Here is a 23,033-nt window from a genome sequence, read left to right on the forward strand (position 1 = left end):
GACTTCGCAGAGTGGTACTGGAAATGCCACGTCTCCTCCACACCTCATCGCCTTCATGCAGACTTTGAGGAAGCCTTACAGAGCCAGTTGAGCCTCTGGTTTCCCTTCCTACTCTAAGGGAAGGTGCTTTATGGCAACTCTTTATGTGTGGCAGGCTGCATCAGCACGTTCCACCAGTGATGGAGACCAGCACACAGGTCAGGACAGAGTCGATGTTCCCAGTCCCTGCCTCCCAACTCTGCAGGCAGCCGTAACGGCTCACCTGGGCTTCAGGAAGAGGGGACTCTGGAATAACCTTCCACTCATACATCTCACCCTGCTGCTGTGCACCAGGCCACCAGCACAGCGCTGAGCTGCCACAGCAGCATGATGACCCTCAGCATCTCAGCAGCAACCAGCTCTGGTGCCACAGGCGAGGGGGGCCAACCTGGCCTCTCCTCTGTGTGCTACAGACATACCCTTCACTTCCAGCGAAAGGAGGAAGGACAAAAAAAAAAATGGCATTCACCAACTGAAACACCCAGAATCACTCGTGGCACCTGTGGAAGCCGGATGAGACCGAACCCCTCTGAGATAGGTGGCAGCAGACTTTGACCATTTAGACAACGAGCTGCTTCTGCTGTCTGCACGTTATCTTTCGACCGACGCGTGTGTTAGCTGTACCTGCGTTTCCAGGAACGCTGAGCACTGTGCCGATAGAGATCAGAATGGGGTACGTAAGCACGACGCCAACATTAACCAGAATGTTAAAAGCTGGGGAAAAACAAAGAAAAAAATACATGCTTATGGGGAAGAGCATTAGAGTTAGATTTTTCTCCTCCGCCCTGGCCTCACAGGTATGATACATGCTTAATACATACTCCACAACGTAAGGACCATGAAGTTACTTATTTTTGCATACATGTGGATATAAAATAGGTGAAGTTCTGAATGGGGGGGAAATGAGGGCTGTAGGTCTGTTGATAAATTGCAATACTGAGGTATCACATTTCCATTTTGGTGCTTTGTTCACGCTTTAAGCAGATTACAACAACCTAGTTTTGCTTCCATATACCTTTTCTTCTTCTACCAGAGAGACGGCAATCCCAGCTTCCCCTCTCAGCTCAGGGTGGGTTACATCTATAGGCAATATGTATTCTTAAGGACACTAAACACAATTAGCCTATGAAGTTAACTGCAGACTAAGCAGACTCCAATGAGACCATGTCTTGCCTACGTGCCTTATCCCTACGTCTTGTTCTGTAGGTGCTGACAGAGCTGCTGCAGTTGGGGTTAGAGCAGCTCCAAGGAACGGCAGAGACGTCTCGTGCCACCTCAGCTGTCAGTCCTGCCGCGGCTCCGGCCGGCTGGGTAGAGGGGCTATGTACCGACAACGGGAGCCTCTTTGTTTCCATCTAATACACTTGTAGTGGAGACAAAAACCTCTTCAATTACGAAGTAATAGCGACTTCAGTAAAGGAAAGGATGTTCTTGTATCTGGAAATTAAAATGCCCCTGGGCTGGATTCAATGGATGTGCTGCCTGGCTGGAGCACAGCAACTGCAGCTCCGGCAGGGGAAGCTCCGTGGAAGAGAGGAGGAGAGGTGAAGACTGGGGGAAATGAAGGGTTTCGTGCCAGCATTTGCCCAGAGCCCACGGCACCCACCGAGGCGCCCCAGGGTGCACGGGGTGTCCTTGCATCAGTGTGCAAACACCAGCTGAGTATGCGCAAACCCTTCAGATGGGCTTAAAAGCAATCGGACTGCGCCAGAGCGAATGATTTGCCCATCGCCCTGCTGTGGGAACGCAGAGATGACAACTGAGCAGTCAGGGTGACTGGTTCATGTTTATTCTCTGTTCTTAATATTCATACTAAGGCTTCCTGTGAAAAGTGTTAATCATTTCCCAAGCAGTACCAGTGTGCACAGGGATCGGGTTTTATCGGCGAGGGAGCTCTGCTGCTGAAGGGAGAGGGGGGAAGGTTTGTGTCTAAGGCTAACTTTTTATTGGGGAGAGGAAGAATTAGGAAAAATGAGTAAAATTTTGAACACATACCTAACCAGAGGCCAGCTACTCCGCACAGGTAGCCCCATGGCACAGCAGAGAAGGGGGACCAGTACTCCACTTTGGTAAAATAGAGGATGATGGGGGTAACGGAGATGAAAATTAAATTGAAGAAGCCCAGAGTAGAAACAAAATGAGCAGCTTCCCCGAAGTTTGCGCTGCCGAGAAACATTTTGAACAAAACCTGTGAAGGAGAGGTAAGAGGGAGGGTTTTAGCCTTGTGCCTGTCCTAGGAAGCAAAGTCCTCTAGCACTGAGTCCTCTGTCCCCTGGGGGAGAGAGGGGCCAGGGAGAGCCCTGACCAGGGCAGGGTGCCACAGTCCAGCCTGCTCCTACGGCAGGGTTTTGCAAGGGCAGCTTTGCTAAGGTTTCAGTCTTTTCCTGCATGTTCTGGCACCGAGGGGGATACCATGCTGTCATTAAAATGGGGGAGGCTGAGGCTGTACAATTAGGCTTAACACAAAATGCCATGAGGAGGAAGTGTAACTAAGAACCCAAAGGCACCACTGTTTATGCAACAAAATTTGCAAGATTGGGGACGTGCTGGGCATTGCGGGGATTTGTGAGGGGGCTCTGCAGCATCAACAGGCTGAGAGAGGAAGCTCCAGCTTGGAGAGACTCACTCCAGGCTCACTGGCAGCACAAGCCACTGGTGGATTTGTGCTACACAACCCTAAATTCATATATTTTGAGCAACTTCTGAATGTTCCCAATGAAGTTATGGATGAGGCAACAAAGTCTAAATCAAACATGTCCTTGCTGCCTTCATCCCCTACCTTCACACCCCCCGCCCCAGTTGCCCTACCTCCAAGCAGGCAGCAAAGCCCCGCGTGTCTCTCGTGCATGGGCCGCACCAGGCAAACAGGGGCTCCCAGCCCGGCACGAGCACAGAGTGAACCAGAAAGCTGCATTGCAGCCCAGGGAGGAGATGTCTGTCCTCGCCGAAGGAAACGCGATGCTACCCGCGTTCGGTCTTCCCCCCCCCCAGCTGCATATGGCAAGCCCATTACAAATAGCATCGATTACCCGTGGTGGCAGGAAATGATTAAAACATGATACTAAACTCCGTGTGGCATAATAAGGCAGATTTCATTAAAGGCTCATAAAGCAAAGTCATTCTGAATATTTGGCAGCTACAAACTAATTATACTCGTAGTAAATTTTCTGACACTGTGACATCGCCTGCTCGGAACATGAATGATGCAGGACGGGGTGAATAAAACATTTATTTTATAGTGATTTGCTTTGTGCTCGTGCATTTTTAACACCCAATATTAAAGAATATAAGCACATTAATAAACAGTTATGACCTACCTTATACAATGCAGATGTAGAGGCTGATCCGACAGCATATGCTACCCCGATAATTGAATCGCCCTGGAAACCATCTGCATATGCCATCATTACAATTCCTGTGATTGCCATTATTGCTGCAACTATCTGCACAAACAAAGCAAAGCAATGTCAAGCTCAGCGCAATTTCATTACACGGCAAAAGATTATCGCGGTGTGGGTTTTTAACGAGTGTCACTAGCTACTTTCTCTAACTTTAAGCCTTCTTTCTTTCCCTTAAATAGGTGGTTATGTACTGTTGGGAGTGATGGAAAACATAATGAAAGTGTACGCACTGACAGCAGTGTGGATATATAGCTCTGCAAATTCTCCTCGGACCTACTGCCAGAACAGTCGTCACTGAATATTTTATAAACTAAACATCCCCTTTGGAGATACAACTCCAAGATCAAGAACTTTTAAGATATTACTCTCTACTATACAACAAAACAAATATTTAGAAATGCCACCAATTTGGCTTGAAATAGAAATATTTTGGTGAGCAACCTTCACTGGAGTCATCAGTCTGGGAGCCTGAGCCCTTCACTGCGGAATATCTGCAGGCAACTGGGAGCTCTTCCAGGGCTGCTGCTGCCCTGGATGTTTTTCACTGCAGCCAAGCCAACTTTCTTGGCTAGGCATGGCTAAATTTCTTTAAGAAGCCTTCACCTCATTGTCTAGTTCTTTTAACCTCATTTGAAAAGCCCAGCTGGAGTTTCTAAGGAACTTCAAAGAAGAAAAAAACAGAAATCATTAACTACATCTATCTCAACTCCTTGGTCCTGACATCCAGGAACTTTGAGCAGCAATGGAGATCCTTCCATACTTTAGTCTTTTGAAAAATTCCCCTTTTCCATCAAATTGCCCTGCGCAGGTAAATACAAAGACACTGAAAACCCAGCTTCCACGGACCTCAGAGGAAAACATGTTTCCTCAGACCTGTGGAAAATTACAGCACCGTTTCTGTTAGGCTCTTTTTATAAATTTTTTCAAACGTTATGATGACATTAAGTGCTTTATCGTTATAGAAAAGACTGTTCATTGCAGGCCCCTTTTAGTGCCACGGGCACTTACTCACGCCGGTCCAATTCTGGCCTTCTACTAGAGCTTGGTCTAGCGCAGCAGATGCACAAATGCGGGTTACCAAAGCAAGCTGCTGCAGAGCCACCAGCAACACTTACAGTTCAGTTCAGCCTGTTTTCTATTATCAGATCTCCATTAATTTCCGTAATACCCCAGTGAGAGAGACAAGGAGGGTCCTCACCATTTGTACTAAGGAAGATACAAACGTGGTTGGCCTTGCTAGCGCTAACCTCCAAAAACACTGCTAAACAGAGGTGCTCCCTAACGTGACTGCTGAGCCAGGCAGGTCTCTCTCCTTTCCTTCTCCTGCAGCCCTGGTACAACTCCTGAGCCAACACCAATGCAAGAGCAACACTGGATTCAAGGTCTTCCTGGCAGACCTCATTAAATTGCATTTAAGAAATGTTTACTACTACCTGAGCCTCACATGCATTTCACACACACATACCACACACACACTCTTTAACGACATCTTGATCAACCCATGCACCGTTCTGCAGAGGAACCTGACTTTCAGCTCTTACATAGTTCTACCAAGAGTCCCAGAAAACCCACTGATATTTGCAGTGAGTAGCTCTGAGCCAGACTGATGTAATAAACACAGAAAAAAAAATCCCACAGAACTATGTCAACAGAGCCAGTCAGCAGAGCAAAATCTTGTTTCAAGGGACACGTGCCTGACTCAGGTAAAGGTGTCCACACTTGGGACATAACTAGGAACCAACAATTCACTTCCAGGGTAAAGGCAATCTGTGAGACTACAGCTAAAAATGTTACTGCTCCTATATGGCATAAGCATCTAAGCCAACACCTTCAATGGAGGACTACGCTCCTGGGTGGAGTTTTAAGTACCTCTCACTGTCAGCCCTATTTCACCGGTAACCGAGGTACGCAGGTACTTCCACCTCACTGCAACCTCAGCCCCAAAGGGACAGATTCACAAGCCTGGTGGGTTTCTATATCCCACCTAACTTCCACGTGAAACATCCCAGCTCCAAGATGCTGTCCTCCAAAGAGCTTTCCTTGCTGTCACCTAAACCTGAGGCTACTGAAATGCCTTTGGTACCTCCAAACACACCACGAAATGTCACCTGGCACCCCCCAGCCCTAAGCATGCTGTGAAATACATCAGTCTTAAAATATTGATGCTATTATCTTCCCCTTCCCCTGACCTAATGATAGGGCTGGAGTCATATATGCGCTCACGCTTTCTCAGGCACAATGCAGTGGTTCAACGAGATCTGGCACACTTTTGGCAAGAGGGCACAAGACAGCTTCCCTCCCACTCTTTCCCAAAATAACACAGTCTGGTAGTCAGGCCACCTGGGAGGAGTGCTTGAGGCCCTTCACATGGAGCAGGGACTTGGAGCCAAGCCTGCCATCCCTGATGCGATGAGGGCAGGGGAGCAATGCTCCCCTCCATCCTGTACCCTGAAAGAAAGGACTGCTTTTGTGTTTTAAGGAAGGGCAGAGAGGCTCTTCACCATCAGGAAATTCAGCTTAAGCCCTGCTGGGCTTCAGAACAGATCCCTTCCTACGGTTGTTCCTGGTAGGTCTTCCTAGGCCGAGTCCAGATGGTCGGTGGCTAACTCTTCTGGCTGGACACATGGTTCAGGGCTGCTCACTCTGCTGGAGGAGGCATCCACCTCCCTCTGCAGCACTAGCCCTCACCCACGAGTTAGGTCTTTATCCAGCTGCATTTTCCAGTGCCTACATGGAAACCTGGCTGTCACCCTTAAAGTGACTTGGGGTACTGGAAGACACCACCCTCTGCTGTCCACCCTGCCATGAAGTCTGGGTGCATCTGTCAGAGGACACACATGTGAACACCCACCAGGCATCAATGCTTATTTTCATCCCTGAGTTTACATCTATTTCAAAACTTGTGAGTAAAATAAAGTTAAACTCTCTTAGAAAAGTGGGTTTCAGTGGCATTCACAGAGAGGTGTATGATAAATATACACTGAAATGTTCCCATCCCCACCAGATACACATCAACAGTGTGTAGTAACTGCAAGCACAACACAGACCTGAAGCACTGCTGAAAAGCTGAACAAAACTCCCATTCAGCAGGAATGGTGCCTACAGAACTGCTCCTTGTTTCCTGCTGTTTAGTGAGTAGCTTGTTAGTGGTGCAAGTGTGTAATACTGCTGTTCCTCTTTACAGTTCATCCTACGATATGACTACCACAGAAGTCCAGCCTTGAAACAACTGAGAATAATACTCAGGACCTCTTAGAGATCAGAATGACCCCCCCGTTAGCCTCCTCGAAAGCTCCCCCTGCCCTGCTACACTGCACATCTGTTTTCATCTTAGGCTGCATTATACACCTTGCATTGCACATAAATTCAGATTTCATATTTCAACCAGCCACTGGCATATTTCACCTACAATACTTCAAGCAATGTCCCCCACAAGACAAAACAGAAAACTCCAATGTGGTTATCCCCGTCTTCAAATTGAAAGGATTGAGATTTAATCCTTAATGAACTCAACACTCAGACCCAGCAAGTGAATCCTTTTCTTGCTTGACTGAAAACTTCCATAAGTAGGTCCACCATCTCCATATGCCACATGAATATCTGCTTGCTATTAGGAGAAACACCTTCCCAGTCTGACCTCAGAGAATTTGGAGAGTCAGTTTCCTAATTTTAACAAGAATTTGGAAAGCTAAGCAACTCTTCTCTTAAACAACTAGAATGATGGACAGAAAAGGAGCATCATTTCATGAGACATTAGATAAATAAGACCTGACATTAGAAAGCAGCGAGAGCATTATTTAAATTTCATGTTCAAAGCTCTTCCTGCAAATTAGACACCACCACATTAGCACAGCTGACCTCTGCCTAGCAACTGTCCCGTGTTTGCTTTAGAAACCTGAGTGCACATCCTGCAGCCTTCTGCACGCTGACAAGAAGGAGCAAGGTCACAGTGAAGCAAAGGTGTTGTTGTCGTTGACAGCTTGTTAAACAAGGCTTTTAATTAAAGGAAGAGGTTAGACACTTCCTTGCGGAGCCTCCTAAATAAGGGCTGAAATTAGCTTGCTTTTTTTTTTTTCCTCTCTCTCCTGGAAAAGAGCTAGGCCAACTAACATTTTATGGAGGAACTTTTTTTTCCATGTGGAGGACAGCAGAAAATGAAGTGTCGTAGTAAAGAAACCTGCCGCCGGGATGGCTACAACCAACCTTTCCTGGGGAGGAAACAAGTCCTCAAACCACTCTACATCTACTTAATAAGCATTAACCCAAGTTCACAGATGAAGCACAACCGAGGGCTTGCACATGAAAATATCTAAGCACATGGCTAAATCTAAGCATCATAAACCAACAGGAGTACTCAAATAGGTGAAGTCTTTTAAAAGTTTGTGCTTGCTCTGAACCATAGCCATCTTTACGCCCAGAAGGTGTAGCATAACCTGGACACAAGGTGTATCTTATGAATTTGTAAGTTCAGAAGTTTCCAAGCAAACAAGACTGTTGTGTAGGGATTGTGCTGCATCTCCCCGAGCAGTGCAGTAGGTGCTCAGGACACATAAAGCCTTCAATGTTGAATCACACTTCTGTAAGTAAATAGCTATATAGTCTTCACAGAATATATCCTTCTTGTACTACTATCCTTCCTCCAGCACACTCCGGAGAGCTTACAGGCAGCCAGGGCAGTGTGAGCTTTGCCTGGAGCCCCCTCAAAGTCTTTCTGCAGCTACTCTACACTTCCACCGGGCAAGTCTATATGCTGCACCATAAGGTGGGCATCAAGGCAGGTTTGCTGTCCAACCAGACAGCACATCTGGAAACCCAGCCCCCCCGGCCTGGCTGGCAGCTGCTTTTGGAGGCGCGTGGGACCGCTGTGCCTGCATGCAGCCAGGAGATCCGTAAGCCACCCGTCTGGCCGCGCACTCGGATGTGGCCTGCAGCCTGTCTGCAGGTGGTTCGGAGGCTGCTCGCAACAGCTCCACGTGGCCTGGGGGCCGCAACGCTGAAAATAGGCGGCAGAGCCCCTGGGTCTTCTTCTCAAACGCAGCCAGATGAAAGCGGTCTCAGGTACGCAGGTACGGGCTGCATTCCCACCTCCCACGTGCTGCAGACATGCCCTCAGGCTCCCGAGCTCTGAAAAAGCTGCCAGGAGCTGAGTCTCTTTGAAAACCTGGCTGTAGGCTGGGTGCTGAGTGCTTTTGCAAAAACACTAGCTCAGAGTATACGATTAAGCCCTTACTTCTTGTCATTCCTTTATCGTCCAAATAACCTAATTACACCTGCTCTCTGAGATCCTGGGAGTGAAAGCGGTAGATGCAGTCAAAACACAAAAGCCTGGGTCCGTACTGCTTTGTCGTATTTTAGTTCTCAAACACTCTCCTGCATGGTTATTAACATCATTAAGTGCTATTCTGGCAGGAGGGCTGCTGGAAAACGCTGCTAATTACCTTTCCAGCGTTGTGCAATCCCGAATCTGCCAGTTAACAGCAAAAATAGTTTCTTTTATATGCAGGATTTGCAGTTCACTACATCTGCCAGGTTTTTCTTGTGCAAACCTGATGGCACTTGCAGCATGAATACTAATGCATATTTATAGCAACTTTTTTTTACTGTATTGTCAATGAAAAATAATTTATAACTGAAAATAGCTTCAGTCTATTTTCACCTATGGTTTCTCTAGGAGAGTGGGCTGGGAAAATACAGTAGTTGTGTTTGTCCTTGTAGAAACAGATTGCTTTTAGACATAAGTTATTTTAAAGGTACAAACTTCCCTATTTTCTCATGGGGGCTAGAAAGCATCTTTACACAGGTGAGTAATAACAGCAGGAAGCTGAGATGATCAAGGGACAAAGGAAGGAACTACAGCCTAAGACATTGCTGGCTTTGTTCAAACCTGTATGGAAGAACTGAGAACACCAAAGCCTGCTCATTGTCCGAGTTAGTCACCAGCAGTGGGATAAGAGTGGATCATATAACCTCATGTTTCTCTATTTTAAATCATGTATGAGATAGATATAAGGATGTCTGGCTTTAGCACCACAAGATGAAATGTCTGCGTCCTTACCTTCGATGAAACTACTGTTGAGGTCTTTGCAACACCGGAGTATAGCACATCATACATCACCAGTGCTATCAGATACGTTAGTAATGGTAACTGGACAAAAAAAAGTGACAGTGCAGACACCAGAAACACAAGTTTCTCCAAAGTGTCCAGCAAAGTATCTCAGCCCTGTGCTCAAAGCACATGCACAGGCAATTTTTCACTGAGGCTGCTGTACCAAGCCCCTGTCAGCATCCTGGACCTCAGGATGTGGCCACAAGTGTCCAGGAGCCTAGACCAGGCTGTGACTCATGGCGGGGACACAGAACCATGTGAGGAGCAGACACTTTGGTTCACCTCCTCGATGTTGCCTGGTCTGGTCCTGAATCAACCCTGCCAGGGCACAGGCCTTCCCCAAACCAGTCCAGCACAACCCTCCTGGCAGACCCCCACCCAAGGGAGAGCTCGTGCGACGACACACACGTTCAGATGCTCCATGCCGTTACTAGCTGACCAGCCAGTCCAGTCCCACCGGAAAACTAAAGCATCAGCTTTATTTCACAGAATTGCCTCCTCCATTACCAAAACCCAAGCATGCTGCTCTAATTCAGCACGCTGGTGTTCGCTCCAAAAGCCAGATCTTTCACTTCAGAACCATTTTATCACATTAGTACTGAAAAAAAAGCTGTCATCATTACCATTTTTTAAAAGAACATCCTGCTCGGATGAGTGCCCTCATCCATCATGGTTTCCATGGGTCTTAAATCTAATTGCTGGTGGCCCCGTCTGGTTCTAGACATCAAATCTGGCCCCAGTCATCACTACTGAAGTTCAAGGCTCTCTACAGTTTAATCAGGACTGCACCCAACAAGACCATTAGGCCTGGAGCCATTTCAGTGGGTGAAGGTGCACCAGCAGAAATGGCACGAGGCCCAGCTATTCCTTAGCCAAGGTATAAAGGCAAGAGTTTAAATTGCCGCATATTATTCTTGTGTATAAAATTTCAGGAGATACACTTGTTTTCCCCCGAGTCCTTATATACATTGTTTTGAGTAATTTTTCTTGCAGGAAGTAAAACATTTCCATACTATTGCCAGTGTGTCCCATAAGACTTATTTAGTGCAAAATACACCTTCATGCAAAGAGTTGCTCTCCCTTTTAAATCATATTTGGCACACGCACACACATGTTTGTGTGTGTATACAAAGCAATGGGCTGGCATAAAAATATGGTGCATACTGAAAGCAGAGTAATCTATGCAAGCAAGGAATAAAATTGCTTTGGTTAGACTCTAAGGATTTAGCACAAAGTTTAAAATGAAATTAATTGGCTGGACTTCAGCACTTTAACCCAAGAGATAGTAGATTTATAAGAAACCATAAGTCCTCCTATTCTAATCGGTCAAATTACCACCTAATTGTGATAGTTTCTTGAACTTCCCACACCATATTATCTCTGGAGCCTGAGATCTCTAACTGATTTCAGGCTTAGATTTGCATCATAAAGTTAATGAGCAATGGTTTCATGGTATATACACACCATAATGTGGCAGTACTACGGCAGCATAATGGCTATTTTTAAATCATGGATTTAAGGGTAAGTATGAATACAAGAGGGTTGAAAATCAGGTATGTCATTACCCTTGCTCCCATGAACCTGTCTTTCAGCACAATCCAAGAAAGCAAGAAGACAAAAGCTTTGTTACAACAGAATAGGGCAGAGACGTCTGTGGCTGTCAGCTTCTTTAAAGCCAGTAAATACAGGTAGTTAGTCAAAGTCCACAGAATAGAAAAGGGGGCAGTCCTTTTAAGAAACAGTTTCAGCGTCAGACCATCTTCACCAAAAATCCGACTGCATTCCCTAAGAAAAGAAAAGAGTTTGAAACTCAGCCAGGATTTTGCTTAGCATTCACTCCAGCACAGAAAACATTCATTAGACTTTTATCACATTCTGCAACCAGTTGCGTGCTTTCCCCAGCTACCCTGTGCACCCATAAGAAAGTACTGGTTAATGTGCATAGACAAAATAACCCACATTTTTCCTAAAACAGAGCAATTTCACAAACAGAAAAGAAGTAACTTACCTGGAGTAATCACACGCTATGCAACAACAATCCCAGGGACTGGATTCTCATACGAATAACTGAAAGTTATCTATAATACACCGAGAGTTTTCAGTCTCTGCCTTCAAGGCCATGAACACAGGGCTTATAACTGCAATTTTCTCTGAACCTTGACGATTTCTTCTTGCTTTGCTCTGACATGTTTTCGTTTTTACTGAAATATATTCTAAAGTATGACCAAGTCAGCTTTAAGAATCACCTAAAGATACTCAAAAATACAGCCAGATATATCACCGTAGTGGGGAAAATTGCCACCAGCCAGGGAGAGTGAGCCAGTGGAACAAGAGAGCAGGAAAAGAAAGGGAAGGGGAAAGGGAAAGGTATGTGACTGGTGTATTTTATTATAGAAGGAGAAGTTGCATTCACTTGGAGGCATTTCTTTGTGGATAAAATTGCGAAAAAAAGCTCCAGCTTCACAAGCACACAGTGTCACAGGCAGCTTAAGGGAGCCATTTGCTTCTCAACACTTCAACAAGCAGAAGGCAGCACAAAAGGCTCTCCTTTCAGGCGCAATGCTGCCATGTGATGTGGGACCTGGTGTGGACTAAGAGGGACCAAGGACTCGAACATCTGGCGGGTTTAAAGGCACGTTACTGCACCCTTCCTGCAACACCTCCACCTTTTCCAAACTCCGAAGGCCTGTTTTTAGCAATTGCCTCTGTTCTTCGTTAAAGGGACTCCTTGAGATACTCAAGATACACTGAAGTCCTTGACCTAGCAGTCTCTCTGCCACGTCTATTTAAAACATGAAGTTGGGGTGCACCAAGTACCGTCAAACTGCAAAACGTCGTTACGTGGCAACGTTGAGGGACTAATCTAAATTGCACGAGGTCTCAGGCCCCAAAGCATTCATAACTACATCTGCCTACGTTTGAAAGATTTCTAAGGTGCTAATTATATGGGACTAATTAGTAACTTCAAAGAATGCACTGCAACATAGAGTTAGTCAAAATTGCTGGGGTAATAATTATCCTGACTTGGTTTTTTCTTCGAAGGCAGAATCCTTTTCTGTTCTCCTAAACCACTTTTGGTTATTCTGCAGAATCCTGCTATTAAAAAAATTTTATTTTTTACTGTTAAGAATGGAAACTATCATTTTCATTTCTAGGTAAGTAGAGCAGTAACCCCTATGTAATATATACATAAGATCATCTATGTCTTACTTAATAACCATTCATTCCATGCTGCCACTGAAACAAGCTGGGCTACAAAGCAGTCATCTCGGTAACAACACATTGCTTTCTCAAACTCTTTGCCAGGGCACCCAGCAAGTTAATCCTAAGGCAGAGGGTCTGCTAATTACCTCCTTCACTCTGGTTGACCTAGCAGCTCTCACAACTCGGCCTGTTCTCCAAAGGTCGGAACAGAAATGTTACATATGGCAAGGGAATAGCTAGCAGTGCATGTTATTTATCTGAGATGCAAAGCAAATAATCAGCGAAGCAAATAAATGAATGCTTCAGTTTGAATGTATGCTTCTGTACCATTGATTTCAACAGGAGTTAAAAGTGATTAAATTCTTTCCTTGACTGAGAATGGACTGACTGGCAGCACAGCCTTTAATGATGGCTGACTTGCAGATATAGCAGTTAACATTTAAAAGGTGTTTTTCTCCCCGTGAGACTTAGGCAGATACAGATAGCGCTTCTAAGTTAAGATTATGCCTCATTTCAGGACAAACAGCCTCTGGCCTGGAAGCCACATCGGTGCACTAGCGTTGCATGGCTGCAGAGCCAGACGTCCCGGCTCTCAGCAAGGACGGATCCGCGGTGCGAAACCCAGACCTGCACTGAGCCTGCTCTGTGCAAACCAGTGGGGATTCTGCCATCGATTTCGATGCACGGCTGGATCGTTACGTGGTTGTAAATCCAACCTGTCTCAGACACTGGCAGCACGATGTCAGGATCTGTCTCGGAGGGAATAGGCTTGTGCTGTATTAAAACAAGGGAGAAAGGCTGGGCGGCTCGCAGTAATGCAGGGCACAATTACCATCCCGGCGCTACGCTGGTAGCATGCAAAAGCAAAACCAGCCAAGCACGTCACTCTGGTGGAGTAGGCAAGGCAGCCCAAAAACCGCTCCTACAAACATGCCACGGGAAATTATATCCATCGCCACAGCACCCTGCGTAAGGCACTGAAAGTCAGCAGATCAGTGGGGCCAGCACAAGGAGCCAGAGAGCGGCGGGACCAGACAGGGGACAGTCCTGCATGGCAGCCCCCGACAGCCAGAGAGACACTGGGATTAGGCCCAGCACTACTTCTCCTTCACCCCTGGGGAGGGTGGGAGGCTCCCAAAGTCCTAGCAATTAACCATGCGAGAAAGGGGCAGCATCTGCTGGCTTGCAGATCTTCAGGGGGTCCCCACACAGATGGACTTGGAGCAGAGTCAGCAGGATGGAGTCCAAAGGGTCCTGACTATGAATCCCTGGAGGAAACCTCAGCGATTACTGTATCACTCTGGGTTGGCTTCTAGGGGATGGGGAACTATTTGGGAGAGACCGGTTGTGGCAACGCTGCAAATGTCACATATCTCTTGAGCTCCTACAAGCAGTGGGAAGAAGGAGCACAGATTCACAGCTAGAAATCTGGAAGTGCTTCACCTATCCTGGCTAATGGACTGCTTAAGCACCTGGAAGAACCTTCATCACACACAGGAGCATACAATGACCAGACAAAACAGTGGCTAGTGGTTACTCATCTCTCAGTATAAAACCCAGCAAGAAGTTGACAGGCTGCTGCCAAAGACGACAGAGACCTGAGGAATTCGTGACTGTGCCCAGGAGAACTCCATGTGCCTGATGAATAATGCTTAGCAAGTGAGGAGATGGAAGACTATTTTCCCAGTCATGTCTAGAGTAAATTGCCCCAGGCTTTCTGAGGGCTGGCTGCTCAGTGGTTAACTCAGCCTCTTTAGCATGCAACTAAAATTAAACTTGCAAAAGTCATTGCAGCATGACACCGATTAAAACCCTGAGCTAAGGGGAGAAGGCTCTAAGGATCCCTCCTCTGATACACACAGTATTTGTAAGCTGTTGACTTAGAGACACGTCTAAGTGGCAGTTGACCCTGAAACTACCTCAACACAAACTCTTTCCAAAAGTGTAACTGGTCTATCTAAAACCTGCCCTCTAATATAAATAGCTCTTTTTATTTGCAGGTAGCCTTCAGCCATCAGCTCTAGGCAGTGTGCCATGCTCTCAGGAATTACAGCACCTCAGGCAGTCGTGTAGCTTTGCTTCTGGCACCCACTAAATAGCTTGTGTCGTGTCTTAGTTATTCTGATGCCAACTCCTGCAGAAGAATAGGTTTATTCACCCGACACCCAGCAGCCTCTGGAGCGTACTGCAGCTGGTTTTAAAACAGCTTACGGAAAAAACAGAGCTAACAGACACTACCTGGGGTAATATGAATAGGTGCAATGTAATTATATCATCCAGATTACAATTTGGCCAGGCCACCGGTGACGTTATGCTAGCAAGAAGCACTGCTGGACCTTTTGTGAGCACAAGTTGTTACTATGTCATGTAGGTCCTTCTCGCCAAATGACAGCAACTGCTGCAGTAAAATGACTTCTAGCTCCATTCTAGGACATGGCCACCAAACAGGGTAACGGTGCAACTGGTGGATTGTCTCTCAGCACTGACCAAGACCTCGTTTCGCTTCATGTCTCAGCCTTAAGAAAGAGCCCAGCCAGCTGTATTGGTCTGCTCAAGAGCGAGAGCAGAAGGAAAGGGAATTTTGTGTGACCCTCTCACATAACTAGGGTCTAGCTCACGGAGGCAGGACCACAGGAGTGCTCTCCCCCAAGAGGGTTGGCCCAAGAGATGCCCTGGTTTGCTGCTGGTCTTCTTCCCCCTACCACTGAGCCACCCAAGGTAGCTCAGGAAAGGGAAATCCTCATCTCTCCTCTGAAAAGACCTCCAGAGCAAGGATCTAGATTTGCAACGCAATTTCCAAAGCTCCTGGGGAAGCTGGGCTGAGCTACAGCTGCAAGCAGAAATGGAGGGATTTGTGGATGATATAAGCTTGCAAGTGACAGCCACACACAAATGACAGCTACTTTGTTTTTGCTTGAGAGATGCTCATATCTTGTTATCACTCTTGCTAGAACGACAACTCTTCCCAAAACGTTCGTATTCCACTACACTCATAGCTAAAAACACTGTGCCTAGCCAGGGTTTCACAGCTGCGTAGCACCTGTGGGATTAACTTTGGCTCCTATATCCAGGGCATATTCTGGCAGAAAGCCTTTGAATATCACAGTGCTTGCCTTTGGAGGAAGCAAGATTTCTTGACATTCAAAATATCGTCCACCTCTCCCAAGTCCTAATTCTAATAGGAACCTATTCCCATTCTATGAGTGTCTTTGCTCTGGTAAATATCGGTGGGGGCCGATTTCCTATTCCTGAGCTCCAGAACATTTTATTCCTCACTATTGCAAGGATCTCACTCACATTTCAAACTTTTTAAGTGGGTCATCTGTTACCTACTAGTACTGGGAAGAAATGAAGAGTTGTGTCTTCTGCCTCAAGAAGGCTAAAATACAGTACTGAAATGCAGTGGGGAGGTAATAACAGGGAGTTAGTTTTGGAGACCATAATGTTTAATCTCTACGGTAAAGTGTGAAAGGTAAGAAATACACAATTAGAGTCTCAGAGATTATAACCCTTTCAGAAAGCCAGTCTGAAGTTGAAGATTAAGCTTTTATCCCTCCAAGTGGGATTTATTTTCTTAAGACGTAAGAAGGGACAAAGGCTCTACATAGCTTTGGCAGCCTGGGGCTGCATTCTGCAAGTCACTAGCACGATCACTGGTCTCTGCCAAGATATCATAGACACTGCTTGTTCTGACCCACCGGGAATATCTAACGGACAAAATGTCATAGCTCTTGAAAGCTCCCAATGCATGCTCTACATGCTCTAACCACGCAAAGGCAAAGCACCTCTAGACTCAGAGGCAGGCCTGGAAGAGTTACAGGACAGGTCTTATGGACAGAAATTAGCTACTCCACGAAAATAACAGGAACAATACCAAGAATGCAAAACTAATAATTATAAAAATAATTCACCTAGCTTTGAAATCATCCATGCTCTGGATAGCAGGCAGGATTAAAGGACCTCCAAAGACCTCTTCCAAATGAAATCTTCCTATGACTCTCTGAATTTTAAAACTACAGATGATGCTTTTCAGTTCTTTAAGTCATCAAGCATTCATCCTGAAGGGATATCCATTCCCAGTTACACAGAAAGAGCTTGGCTTGTCAAGTCATACACCAGTGCAGACCAAGCACACTGGTCACCATCATAAACACACCACCACTTGCCAGCAGTTACCTCCAAACTGGGATCTGACCTCCTGATATAGCTAGAATAAGAAACATTCGGGGAACTGGGCAGTACCAGACAGCAAATTGTGATTTCTAACATCCTTTACATTGGCCCATCAGCTTTAACACTGCTCTCCTGTTTGCACAAATTCACAAACCTACTTCAGATCTTTGTGTGTGCACAAACTTGTGTGTGCATGTAAGTAAGCATGTGTCCTCAAATCTCTAACACCTTGGGAAATCTATCTGTTATTAATGCACATCTTTATAAGCATTGTCACAAATATGATGCCTCAAATTTAGCTCTGATGGACACATAAACAGCCAGCTAACTGCAGAGGATCCATTCGGATGGATATTTATTCTTACCTTCTTCCTTACTTGCTCTGCATTTATTATTACTTTACCTCACACCCAGAAGCCAAGCTGACACTGTTAATGTTCTTACAAATACTCCAGCAAGAATCTGAACAAAGGCATCATTAACATACAAAGCACCGGGGTTTTCAGAGAAGCAGTTAATTAAGTGCAACTGTTCAATTTCAGTCACGCTGATTTGACAGAAATGATAATTTAGGGCCAAATTACAGCTGAGATCCTGGCAAAAGTAGCCGAGGGAAGAATTTGGCCCTGCTACGCTCCAGTCTAGACAGTCACAAATTGAATTCCCCGGGTGCTCAGTGAGAGCTGCACTGGACCCTCCGTCAGCTCGAACCAGGTGAGAGCCACGTGCTGGCTCACACCTTACAGCACAGCCAATTCTGCTGAAATTAGGAAGATTGTTTCTCAAGCAAGTCTGCACTGGAGCAACAGAACTGGGACCCAGCTCAAAATTATCCTCTGAATACCTTCCCTTCATGGGCAAAGTCTGTTATCCCTTAGCAAGCTGAACTTAGGTCCATCCTTTAGAACAGCTTCTACATCACTAGATTAGTGGAATAATAGAAGTGGAGAAGGAACTGAGAAATGAGTTGTCCCAGGAGGTGGGGGTATTTCCAGCACTAGAGATTTCTGAGAACAAGTTAGACCCATCTTTCTTAAGAATTGGCTAGGGCAGAGTTAAGACAGCTTGGTCCTGCTGCATGTGGTTGGACTAGACTGTCTCTTTGGGTTGTTGCCTCCCCCAGTCTTTATATTTCAATGATTTCAGATGGCTACTGAAAAGGAACAGCATTTATGCATCTCCACCCTTGCAAATATTGTAATTACTACCATGGACTCCTGCAATCTTTGCACTTGAGGCTGAGGGTTCAGTTCCAACACGCAGCCACACGGCATAAGGACAGGGCTGGGGTCAGAGAGCTGTTTTTCCCTGGCTCTCACAACAGAGGAAAAATCACTTCCATGTGGAGCCTGATTGCCTGGCCTACCTGCATAGGAAAAACAGATGGAAGATGGGACAAAGCCTTCACACCATATCCTCAGCAGGACAGCCCCTCCGCTATGCCAACTTACCCCCCAGAGCTACAGAGGGAGGAGAGCCAAGAGTCTGCATCCTGCTCCAATTCCCACCCCACGCAAAAGAGAGCGGAGAAGGCTACAGAGCCACTCTTCCCCCAGGCTGTGATCCAGCACAAGGAGGCAAGGTCACAGTTTTCATCCTCGTTGAGCTATACTCATTGAGTACAGGGAGCAAGCCATGGTCTTCTCCATGGAAACCACCTCCTCAGCTTTGAGCATCTTCCTTCTCAGCTATGTTCTGGTTGTGCTTTACACTACAGTTCTGTCATAAATACTCCAGGACAGATTAATCAATGATCAGCGGAAGCCTAGTCCAGACAGGAACACACAATACAGAGATACTATATTATATAATAGCAGGATTATAACCAATTTACTGACCTTTTCAACTCGATAAAAACTCCTCTAACAATCAATTATCCATTTATTCAAGCATATATCACTCATCTGTTAACCTTCTGTAAGCTATTTATGAACGAGATTTTCTGCAGCATGACCTTTATTCTGCCTTCTGACACCACTGGTCAAACTGAGAAACTGTGATTTCTGTCCACAGGCACCACGCTGTTTAAAGAGACACTGCCACAATGAAGCCTACCTGAATTTTTTGATTGGAGACTGCTTTTCCTGTGCAGTTGCAAGGTGCCCAGAATAATAAATGGGAAAAACCATAATGTTCCAGTTTGTTGAGAACCAAGTCATGAAAAAGGGACAGTCAAAGGTCTCATACGTGATTTTGACAAACTGCGTGGTCCCAACCCAGGAGGAAGAGACAGACAAAATGATCAGAAATCTCCAGATAAGTTTAAGAAATGTGGATGTGCAAGACTGACATCGTGTCTGTCCCTCAGCTTCTTGGTTGCTGCTCTCTGTGTGTGTTTGTGTTCCTTCCTCCCCTGGAAAAAAGAAGAAAAAAAGAGAGAAAAAGAGAAGAGTTGCACACGTAACAGATGCATATCAAACAATTCTTAGCAAAATCTCCCCTTCTGATCCAGACACAAACCATTCCCCTGCCTTCTCTCTATAATTCCCCTGTGCCCTGCAGACACTGAAATCCTGCACAGAAATACTTCAGTAATACCATCTCTGTCATTTCAAGGGGATAGGAGCAAAATACAAACAAATACAGAGGCCTGAGGTAACAGCATTATGGTTAAGCTGTTGCCACTGTTTGCTTTATCAGCTCCTCTTTCCTTCTGTCAGCCAAATCTCTAGAATAGAGCTACATCCCTTGGAACCGACTATATTATAAAGTCAATTACTGTGCATGTTTGCAACATAAAAGCTATCTGAGCCTGTACATCTGAAGCCAGAAACAAGTTATTATTATTCAAGATTTTAACACAAGAACCACATTCTTATTTGCAAGCCGAGAGGGGAAAAAGAAACAGCCTGGTGGTTTCATATATCAAAGTCGAGACAGGTTTTTTTCAGTCAGGTTTGTGCATTTACACTTTTGAAGTTAAAAAAGGAAACTGGACAAAACTAGAGCTTGGCATGCCTAGAAATAAACCTCTACAGAAAACCGAGGAGAAATCGGAAAGCTGTCATTTCCCATTCTGGTACAGGAGCTTTCAGTCCTAATCTGCAGACCACTGCAGATTTCCTAATAGAGTGGTGGACCCCATAGAGGATTTAACCTCACTGACTAATGACTTGCCCTCCACGCAAGTCTTCCAGAGATGCAACCCATGAACCCTGTTTTGAGTTCACAGATCCCCAGTTGAGAACAACTGATCCAGTTGTGTTGGCTCTTGAATAGCAGTAACACTGTTGATTTATTTAGGCCCCACGTGCGCATGCGGCAGTAGTGAGCTCCAACCATCTACCACCTTGGAAGGTATCACCTTGGTTTGATATGAGAAACAGGAGTTCCTTTTAAAGTCATGACCTGCAGCTACGCCAAATGAACTATCACTATCAGTTATCACTGGCATCAATACATGATGGGATATTCTATTAAAAATAATATGATTGTTGAGGTTAAGAGGAGCTCCAGTGCAGTGAGAACATACTGTCCTATGTTCAGGATGAAAGTGCTTCAACACAAGTGTGAGAAAGGTAAGGTTTCAGATTTGAGTTTGACTTTCCTTTTATGCTACTGTTTCTCCTGTAAAGAAATGTAAGACTGAGGTTCCAAGTTATTAAATTAGACAAACATTACATCTAAAAAACGTTTCATCGTAGCGAGGAGTACATTTGTAATCAAGAATTTTCTAATCAGGACATGGAGCATTTTGTAAGTGTACGGTGGCTTTTTCCTGAAAATAATGAGTATTTAGCTGCTCCCCAGTTTAGCAGTGAATCAAGGATTTAAATAAAATTAGAGATTTATTAAAAACATGCAAAGAATAACCAGACATGGATCTGAAAAGACAAGCATCATTTTAACATTCTCTTTGGCTGCTAAGAGAAAATAGGTATTTTTATGCAACTAACAGTGACTGGCATCTTCTATTAAAAGGTAAATTATACTTTATTTGCAAGTTAGAAAGACTTAAAAAGAACATATTGTGTAACATTCACTTGCAGGTTTTCCTGCTAAGCAAACCTACCATGCAATTAGTCCTTCTTCAGCTAACAGTTAAAGTAATCACATGACAGAAGACTAAAGCACCTTTACGCATGCCTTCTATTTTTCAATTACCAAATAACTATGTAATTACTGTTAATACACATGACACTACCATTAGCATTTGATTTCAACTTCACAGTCCCAGGTTTGAATGTTAGTGAAAGCCACAGAAATATACATATTGCAATATGTATATTATAAATAATATAATATTGCAAGTCCTAGCTTGGTTTAAAAGACCTACATAAGTTTTAGCCTGATCAAATGTAGTGTGGGGAGCTTTTGTAAGCGATAAGGGGTAAGATTCATCATGCCATGTAACGTAACTAGCAAACAGTTTGTATGTCCAGACTAAACGTTGTTAGGGTCCTTTGATACTCAATGGAAATGGACAGGCATAGAGAAGCTGGCTGATCCCACCCTAATACATCTGAGGCAGGTGGGATGTACCATCCACCGGAGATGCTTGTCTCTCCCTTTGCTTACTGAAGAAACCCAGTCTAGACTAGGTATCTAGATTTACACAGCTCAAGTGAAATTGAGATGGATCCCTGCCCAAAGTGACCTAGTAGCACGATGGTGGCTTTGAAAATCCATGGGATGTGCACACCTAAATACTGACCAAAGACCCACAAGGACAAGATAAGAAATATCTTAAAAAAATAAAAAAACAAACCACACCACAGGGCCTGAACTCAAAGATGATGGGAACACACGGGTAGCAGGCACATAATCCATTAATAGACTGGAGGATTTTCAAGTCATGAAGTTGGAACTGGATTGAACTGGAAAGTAGAACTTGTATTCAGATACTGAATGATATGCCAATGAGAAGCAAACACATTCATTAGCCAAAGTGACTGGTAGACAGCATTTAACAATTAGCAAGGTGGCAGAAATCCTTCATGTTTGCATTTAGTTCAGTCTGAAACAAAACAACAGACTTAATCTGTCAAGAGCATGGAAGCAATGTGAGCGCTCAACAAGGATGAAATGACAGGAGAAGAATGCAGATGACACTGCAGGTGGCACACACAAATGACACTGGTCAATGCACACTGTGTTGAAAGACAGCTAGCAGAAAAACCCCTGCAGAGTCCTTTTGTCTATGGGTAACATAATATCTGCTTGCGATGCCTCTGTGGCAAGATGGTAACAGAAAGGGCTTTTGCTTTTGTGTTTTGAAAGAATAAGATGAGGAAAAACAAAACCTATGTCTTTTCTTCCAAACTCTTCACTATTTGACAACTATATCCTAGAAAAGAAGATTCTTTGTATTTGTTTACCCTCCTATCAGGACAATCCTACCTCACTGGTGAGGAAGGGAAGATCAGGATAGAAAGGGAACTAAAAAAATTGCAAAATACATGTTTGGAAGACTATGATGTCAAGGCCCTACTCTTTTCTCAAGTGGACTGAGGTCCTGTCTTAGAGAACTTCAGATGGATTCCAGTTTTGGATGTAACCTAGTGCTAGCATGTACACAATCATCTCAGACTGATACTCAGAGATCAGGTCTCCAATATCTTAGGTATGATCCCTACTGCAAGATGCTGCATCATCCACTCCTTGCTTCAATAATTATCTCCAGTATTTCACTAAGGGTCTCTATCAACAGACCCTTTTGCCGTTATACATCTCCCTCCTACAGGAATACTACTTCTCTCCATATTTCCTACACTTTGAAAGACTGAAAATGGCTGACTCTTGGTGCCATTGTCAGTGAAGTGACAGGAAAAAGGCTCATCTCCCACAGTTGCAGTGTGCAAGGGAGATCCAACCTGTCCTTCCTCCCCTTTTTGCTCCCAGTATATACACACAAACTTTTCCAAAGAGCTTGGATGGTTACACTGTTTCAGTCCTTTAACTGCTCTTTCCTCCTCCTCAACAGTACAATTCAGTAGACTCAAAGGTCTGTAGTTGCATATTGCAATTGCTCCCATCCCACCCCTACGGATGATGGATGCACATTGTGGTGAAGAAGTCAGTGTTCACCATACCTACAGGTTCATTTGAGCTAAACTTCTGCAGTAAAGAGGGTGACACATTCCTGAAGGAAGCCCTGATGTGCAGCTGAT

The 23,033-nt window shown here is 44.9% G+C and overlaps 1 protein-coding gene across 2 annotated transcripts in view; it reads right to left on the reverse strand.

Moving 5' to 3' along the window:
- The window catches only part of SLC35F4 (solute carrier family 35 member F4), a 122,733-nt gene that overhangs the window by 623 nt on the left and 99,077 nt on the right, over nt 1–23,033 (reverse strand). For both annotated transcript variants that reach the window (XM_026099991.2, XM_064511891.1), the window contains 5 exons: nt 18,979–19,276; nt 11,112–11,331; nt 3,357–3,482; nt 2,035–2,227; nt 664–753 (listed from right to left, as the gene is read on the reverse strand). In XM_026099991.2, the coding sequence (XP_025955776.1) occupies nt 664–753; nt 2,035–2,227; nt 3,357–3,482; nt 11,112–11,331; nt 18,979–19,276 (927 nt within the window). The remainder of the gene's footprint in view (nt 1–663; nt 754–2,034; nt 2,228–3,356; nt 3,483–11,111; nt 11,332–18,978; nt 19,277–23,033) is intronic.

Source organism: Dromaius novaehollandiae, chromosome 5, assembly GCF_036370855.1.
Source record: "Dromaius novaehollandiae isolate bDroNov1 chromosome 5, bDroNov1.hap1, whole genome shotgun sequence".
Lineage (NCBI taxonomy): Eukaryota > Metazoa > Chordata > Aves > Casuariiformes > Dromaiidae > Dromaius > Dromaius novaehollandiae.